The 7993-nt window shown below is 44.4% G+C and overlaps 1 protein-coding gene across 6 annotated transcripts in view; it reads right to left on the minus strand.

Annotated features, from left to right (window-relative positions):
* LUC7L2 (LUC7 like 2, pre-mRNA splicing factor) overlaps positions 1 to 4281 on the minus strand; it is a 51808-nt gene extending 47527 nt beyond the window's left edge. For 2 of the 6 annotated variants that reach the window (XM_023736884.1, XM_023736882.1), the window contains exon 1: positions 733 to 3757. Coding sequence is in view for 3 of the 6 variants with exons in the window: in XM_004382386.2 (XP_004382443.1) it covers positions 3831 to 3891 (61 nt within the window). In the remaining 3 variants the exon portion in view is untranslated. Of the gene's footprint in view, positions 1 to 732; positions 3758 to 3830 lie in introns of those variants that run through there. The other 4 variants (XM_023736883.1, XM_004382386.2, XM_023736881.1 and 1 more) reach the window with 4 other exon arrangements.
* Positions 4282 to 7993: the final 3712 nt, after the last annotated feature.

The following is a 7993-nucleotide window of genomic DNA, read 5'->3' on the forward strand; positions in this document are numbered from 1 at the left end:
CATAATGGACAACTGAAGATGCTATAAAAACCATACCACATTCCAACAGACTACTGGTTATTTCAGATGGCATATTACCATTGCTATCCTGTCTACAACCTTTCAGAGATGGTCTCTGTTCCGTTTAAACATTATAAGCAATTAAGAGGAATGGAATCCTCAGAACCACCTTCTGTAACTTCTCTGTAGTATCTAAACTTAGGGTGGAATCTAAATCCAAACCCTCAATTTTGTAAACAAAAATTCCTATCCTTTGCACCTTTTCAAACCTTTCTTGGGTCAGGACCAGAGACTTATCATTACCAAACTGTATCTGTTGACAGAAGGGCTTTCTTCGGTGATACCCTTGCAATTAATCCAACCTAGCAAAAAACGACTATAGTCTGTGCAAGGACATTGGGTTCTGCCAACTACCACACAGATGATTCTCAAATAGCTCCTTGAATTTTCCTATGCTGCTCCTTCCTGCTTTCAAATGGAATATGTTCAGGGAAAGCAACTATCCTTCTCCCTCCTATATTAATGCTAACAATTAAAACAGAAAGATATTTATAAAATTTATGTTAAATTTGAGAGAAAATAAGATACTAATAATTTATATCTACTAACTGCTCCTCCCCTCTAAAAAACTTCAAATATATGTATTTTTCAACAGTATAACATAGGAAAGTATGTCTTCCCATTTAACAAACTATAGATTTAACTTGAGGCAAAAAAGGTTAAGTGACTTACCCAAGGTTACAATTAGAGGTACAGCTGGGGCTAGAAACCAGGTCTCCTGAGTCTCAGCCCAGTGCTCTTTTCCTTAGCCCATGATGCCTTATTAGAAAAATCCAAATACAGTCAGACCCCCAGTTACATGGGTACGAGTTACACTGATTCACATATACAAACTTTATATAGTGTGACCAATGTTTCAACTCACGCGGTACCCTGCTTCCATTTATGCAGTATGCCAGGCATCGGCACGATTTTCAGTGGCACACAGGCGGTTGCCACCACCAGGGCCCTAGGCAAAATTGCAAAGAAGGCAAAGTTTGTCTTTGGCCCTCCCACCTCCCTTATGCATTCCTCTCCCACCTCCTGGTCATCCCCCTGCCCAGCCTCCCAGTGCCATCATGCTGCCCTCTGATTGTCCAAAGCCCCCCACGTCCACCACACACCCAGGCCTGTCCTTTCTTGAAGTGCCCAGTGATCCAAAATTACCTGTCCATTTCCCTGCCACCAAAATCCCTATTCCTGAGGATTTCAGTGAAGTTTAGGTAATCTAGGTGATTGATTTAAATAATTCAAAATAAGGTAGATTTAACTAATAGACCTAAATCTCCAGGGAGTTTAAAAAGGAACTAAAAGCTGTTGGGAGGGGTAGAGGGGAGCGGGAGGAGAAAGAGAAGCAAAGTTTTCCCAGTGATCACCAGAGCTTCTGATACTTCCTGTGCCACTTCAGATCCCCTCAGACAAGACACTAAGGGTTGAGAGGGTTATTGTCGCCTTGAGCCCCACTATCCAAGAAGACGGTATATTAAGTCTCTGGGATTTAAAAACAAACAAAGCCAGAAGCTGCCTTAGATCCCTCTACCTACCCTTTCTAGCTTTCTCCCACCTCCTGGATCCCATTTCCACCTCTTAGTGCCAAAGACACCCAACAGCATTCCCTGCAAGCTGTTTCTGTGTTCAACACAAAGTTTCCCATTATATGGTTTCAAATTACATGGTGTTTTTCAGGAATGCATCCATGTTCCCCTACCCGTGGTTAAGTTGAAGTTGGCAATATGCTAAGAAAGAACAATCCTAATTACATAAACGTCTTGAATCATAAAATGAAATATGTAAACTCATAAAATATCTGGTAAAAAGGAAAAGAATGTTCTGATTCTTGTTATATACATAAAAGAGCTAATTTCAATAGCTAAAAAAAATTCAATTCTTTTCCTTGAAAGTACTATGTTTCTTGCTTCTGGCCCAATACAGCAGTGAAAATCCAGTCATTTCACTAAATGATATCGTGGCTTCATAACTATGGGTTCACAGATAAATCCTCCAAGTCTGAAGGCAAAAAAATCCAGTAACAGACACATAAATATAAATTTATTTGTATACAAAGCAGAGCGGATTTTAAGAAATCCACGTTTCTGCTGACTACATACACAAAAGTATATATACATACGTATATATACACATATAGTAAATTTAGCTTTGCAATACTACATGGGCTGCCTGGTTCAGAAACTTATGGGTGATGACACGTTACATTGAGTCAACTACCCTCCCAGTAAAATTAGGAAATCCAGTCCATACAGAAGGTACCAAAAGCGGTATCCATCAGGGATTAAAAAGATCATACTAAATAAGTCTTTAAAGATTTCTATAACTTTACTAAGTAAAATTCTGGCGGCTAACATCCTAGATTAGGTCCCTCCTGGATACCCTCTTCACACTGGAAAAGGAGCAATGTTAAGACATGCTGCAGTTATAAAGTAACCATTCTTATCTAAACATGAAAAATTATGTTATTTTAATGTTAACTTCCAAAAGGTTTACTAAACAAATAACACCACTTCCTTCCCAATCTTTCCCTGCTTTCTACACACCAACCGTAGATTTACCATCTACACCTGCTTGTCTCTATGTTCCAAGGAGAAACGCTTCAATGTGGGTTTTTATTAAAACTCTGAGAAACCAATCTAAATACGTGCTGCTAAAAGATCTGATTTCAGTAAACGGCTTTTTTCCCTATCTATTCACATATTTTGCTTTACTGTAAAGCATTCAGGTAAATTTTAAGACCGAATATTAAAAACTAAACTTAAAAGCGTGCCTTGTCAAGGAAAACTTGTCGGGAAAGAAAACATTTCTTAAGTGGCTTGGAAACTATTTGCCTTAACAGACAACATATAAAAATAAGCAAGGGTTTTTTGTTTTTAAAAGAAAAGTACTTAACTAGACCTTTCCCCCATATTAGCATGGGTTTTAGTTGAATTTGGAAGAGTACACGACTAACATCATAAAGAAAAGCAACAGCATTTCATCTTTTTGTTCATAAACTCCATGACAAAGGATAATCCGGCAATTAGTGGTTTTCTATACAGATTTTAACCTAAGTGCCTCAAAGGATCTTGGCTTCCCTCAATTCTACTTCACTGGGCATCCGATTTTCAAAATGGCTCTAGTGGGGACACATGCAAAATCTGTCAATGTTTACTGAACGAAGCCTCTACTAAATTCTTTAACAAAATGGAGGTCTCTCCGAAAAAGACCATAGAGTTTTTCTTTTCACAAAATGGGGCCAAACGCACCCACTTCAAGAAACCATGGTTTGGGTCAGATTCTCCCGCAAGAATGGTGGTTTGCGGAGCCCAGGAGTGCATCCCCGGGCGGGGTTAAGAGGAGAGGATTCCTGCAGACCCACGAAAAGGAGGAGGGGTTCTCGCTCGAGACCCTGGAGGACGGCGGCGAGGGAGGACCCCAGAGCTCTAAGCTAAGGAATGAGTTCCGGGGCGGAGGAGTTAGCGGTCCGCAAGCGCCTGACCAGCGAGAAACGGACGGCCGACTGCGCAGGAGTCGTGGGCTCCCGGGTTCCAGCCAAGTCAACATTAAAGGCACACTCTCCTCTCCCTCCAGGCCCCGCCTTGCCCCATTGGCAGCCGTTCCCGCCAATCCGCACGGTCACCGCCCCAAACCCGCCTGCCGAGCCCTGATTGGACGGGACGGGAGCCGGGCCCTCGTGGTACCAATCTGGAGCCCCTTACTCACCACACACACTCACGCCCAGGTGCGCCCTTAGCCCCACACCCACCCCTCCCCCACCCCGGGGCCCGGCACCGGCTTACCGTCCCGGGACGTGCCCATCAACTGGTCCAGCATCGCGCGCATCTGGGCCTGCGCCGACATGGCGGCGGCGAAGCGGCGGCCGGGTGGGGGTGGGCGCAGATCGGGGCCTTGGGGCGGGGGGGACGGGGGAAGGGGTTGGGGAGACGAGACGCTGTCTCGGTGGCGGCGGCCGCCGCCTCACGGCGTAAACACAGAGAGCCGGAGGGCCGCGGGAGCGTCCGGGCTGCGCGCCTTGCGACGACGGGTGCGTGGAAGGTAGCGGCCCCGAAGGCAGCCCTGGTCCCCTCGCTTGGTCCGGGTCCTGGGACGGAAGCGAGATCTCGCCGCCAGCACTGCCACCCGCCACAAGCCGTCAGCCCCCCTTCAGAGCGCTGACGCCGCTCGCCGCCGCCGCGACGTGAGCGCGCACGCACCTCGCGCGCGCTCGTTTCCCGCGGGGGCTCCACCAACGGGCGTCCAACCGTAGTGGCTCCGCCCACCTCGCCCGACAGGCGTCCCGCCCTAACGGCTCGCAGGCGTGTGCACGCTGGCCGCGCCCGCGCCGTGCCCAGATCTCGCGAGACTCGGCTTCCTTGCCGACACGGAGCGGGATCTGTCTGAGGCGGTCAGCCTGTGTCTTCTAGCTGCCAGCGGGCTGAGTCGCCGGCCGCGGTGCTCGCAAATCAGAGACACAAATTAGCCCAGTGTGCCAGAGGGCTAGCCCCCGACGGAAGTAAGTAGAGACACTGCCCGCCGGTTCGACTGGGATTAGCAGTCTTCGTAGCTAAACTGGTAGTTATTTCTGACGAATAACGCTTTGCCGTCGAGTCGATTCCGACTCATAGCGACCCTATAGGACAGAATACAACTGCCCCATAGGGTTTCCAAAGAGCGGCTGGTGGGTTCGAACCGCCAAGCTTTTGGTTAGCAGCCGAGATCTTAACCACTGCGCACCAGCCTTCCAGTACTCCCCGATAAACTGGGTGTCAGGGTCCCCCGGAACCGTGTGGACGCCCTTTTTCCTCACTGCTGCCTTCCCTCCAAGAGCAGCCCTGGGACTTTCAGCAATTTATTTCTTAATCTCTCTTTTCTCATGGAGATAACAGTAATATCCTATAGCATTGTTGTGAGGAGTAGTGAACTAACAGAAAATGCCTATCAGAGACTTTCCCTGATGTTTTTTGTTTTCGTTTGTTTTTTTTTTTTTTTTGTAAAGTATTAATTTCTAAAGATGAGACATAGGTACTTTCTAGAGACTTTGAAAGGAAACAATGGTAATTTTTTAAGTAAAATTTTATATGCATTGCCTTGACTTATAATTTATTAGCAGGATCAACAGAGATTTACATGAAATAGCAATCATAGTCCTAAAATCCCTTTAAATGAGTATTGAGCCCATAAAGGATACTTTTATTATAATTTTTTTTTTTTTTAAACACAAGCAGAAGGATACTTTTATTTATTAGAAAACTCCATTAGTATACTGTTCCCTCTCCTAGTTGGTTGTATAGTGCCTGGGGTCTTAAAAGTTGCAAGTGGCCTTCCAGGACACAGCAATTGGTCTCTGTTACCTGGAGCAACAGAGGAAGGTGAGTCAGGAGGGAATGTGTGGCTAACTGCTTCCATGAAAAACTGCCTCCTTTGCCATGAGACCAGAAGAACTGGACGATGTCTGGCTACCGTTACTGAACATTTTGATCAAAGATTCCACAGAAGAATCCTAATCAAAAGTGGTGGTGGGAGGGGGAGAGATGCAGAACAGAATTTCAAAGATTTTTTTTTTTTAGAGTAAAAGCGTAAGAAGGGCACCCTTGACTGACACATACTGTTTTTAGTTGTCAAATCAGTTCCAACTCATGGCGACCCCACGTGTGCAGAGTACAACTGCTCTATAGGGTTTTCAAGGCTGTGGCCTTTCGGAAGCAGATCGCCAGGCCTGTCTTCCAAGTTGCCTGTGGGTGGGTTTGAACTGCCAGACTTTCCATTAGTAGTTGAGTGCTTAACTGTTTTTGCTACACGTAACAGGCATCCTAAAATGTTTGTTGAAGGAAGAAAAGAGAGAAAGTGAAATTTAATCTTGAGATTTGAAGAATGATAGGAATTAATTAGGGAAGGAGGGTAGGATTAGGGAGAAAAGCTTTCTGTGCAAAAGGAACAATAAAATGTTGAAAGAAAAACCATGGCTGCTAAGAACTGAAAACTTCTCTGTGGCCGGACTGTCAAATACAAGAAGAGAGTAGGCAGAGATGAGGCTGAAGAGGTTTGGCAGAGCCAGATCCTGGAAACCCTTGTTAAAGTTTTACTTTGAAGGATTGTAAGTAGGAGAGTACAAGATCAGATCTGTGCATAATAGAAGATGGATTGGTTGATGAAGAGCAAGATTGGAGTTAAAGAGACCAATTAGGGAAGAAGTAAAAGAGATCTTGATCTAGGATAGGAGCCCTGGTGGCACAGTGGTTAAAGCACTTGGTTGCTACAGAAAGGTTGGCGGTTTGAACCCACCAGCCGCTCTGTGGGAGAAAGATGCGGCAGTCAGCTTCTGTAAAGATTACAGCCTTGGAAACCCTATAGGTCAGTTCTACTCTGTCCTATAGGGTCGACTCGACAGCAGCAGGTAGTCTAGGATAGTAGTAATAGACATTCAAAAGATCCTTAGGAGGTAGAATCTAATTAATTGAGTGATGGTTTAACGGAGGATATAAAGGTGAAGAAGCAATCAAGGATAATTCAGATCCCTGGTTTGACCAACAGTGAAAGATAGTGCCAGTGATGTGATAGGAAATACCAGAAGAGGAGAAGAGATTTGTAGGGGAAGATGATAAGGATCCATTTTGGATGCATTGGATTTGGGATGCCTTTGAGTTATCTAAGTGGTGCAGTGTGCTAGGCCGTTGGACATACAGGTCTATAGCTTGGCAGGGAGGCCTGGCCTGGACTTATCAGCATATTAATGATAATTGAAGCTTTAGAAGTGGAGGTGATAACCCAGGGAAAGCATGTAAAGTATGAGGTAAGGACGTAGGTCTGAACTCTGAGGAATACCAACTTATAAGGGATACACAGAAGAGAAGACTGGAGACAATGAGTAGAGAGAAGAAAACAGAAGAAGGTCATGTCACCAAAGCCAAGGGAAGAGGAGGAGTGGTCAATAGTATTAAATGCTCCCTAGAGGGCAAACAAGGAACGAAAGGGCTGCCCTGGGATGAGTGACCTGAAGGTAACTTGGGAGGCACAGTGAAGGAGCAGAAACCAGTTTGATGTACACCATACTGTTAGTAATGGTTACCACCTGAGGACGAGTGGCTGGTGAAAAATGGAGAAAATATGCACAACATGGATGAATCTCAAAATCAGTATGCTGAGCAAAGGAAGCAGACTCAAAAGAGTACATATTATATGATTTCATCTGTATGAAATATTAGAACACATCAAACTCATCTATGTTGACAGCAAGTAAATCATCGGTTGCCTGGAACCAGGTGTGGGGAGGGGGCTATTCACTGCAACTGAGCACAAGAGAACTTTCTGGGGTGATGGAAATGCTTTATAACTTTACTGGGGTGGTTATTACACAGGTGTCAAAATTCATTGACTTGTATACTTAAAATGAGCGTGTTTATTGTATGGATATTATATCTCAATTAAACAATATACATTTTTAAAATGTAGAAAATGAATGTAATTCATTCAATATGATTCATTCTTTAAATTTGTGAAGAGGAAAAAGAAGGCCGTAGCTGAAAAGGCACTTGGGATAAGGCAGAGTAGTTTTTAGATGGAAGAGCCTTGAGCATGTTTAAATACAAATAGAAGGAAGCCAGTGAGAGGAATAGGTCAAAGAGGGTAAGAGAGACGGCAAAGTGCAGGAGTGTGATAAAGCGTGTACATCAGAAACTAGTTATAAGGCAACACAGTGCCAAACACTCAGGATCTCAGGATTCCCTGTTCTGGGCCTTCCCAATATAGAAAGTAGGCTGCTTGTGCATTTTGTGTTCTAGAATCAACTCTTTCCATTCTAACATTGAGTTCAGCTAATTCTTTTTTTTTGTTGTACTTCAGGTGAAGGCTTACAGAACAAATAGTTTCTCATGAAACAGTAGTAGTACACATATTGTTTTATGACATTGGTTAACAACCCCACAACATGTCAACCCTCTAACTTCTCAACCTTTTCTTTTTTTTT

Source organism: Trichechus manatus, unplaced genomic scaffold, assembly GCF_000243295.1.
Source record: "Trichechus manatus latirostris isolate Lorelei unplaced genomic scaffold, TriManLat1.0 scaffold00093, whole genome shotgun sequence".
In the NCBI taxonomy this organism is placed as follows: Eukaryota; Metazoa; Chordata; class Mammalia; order Sirenia; family Trichechidae; genus Trichechus; species Trichechus manatus.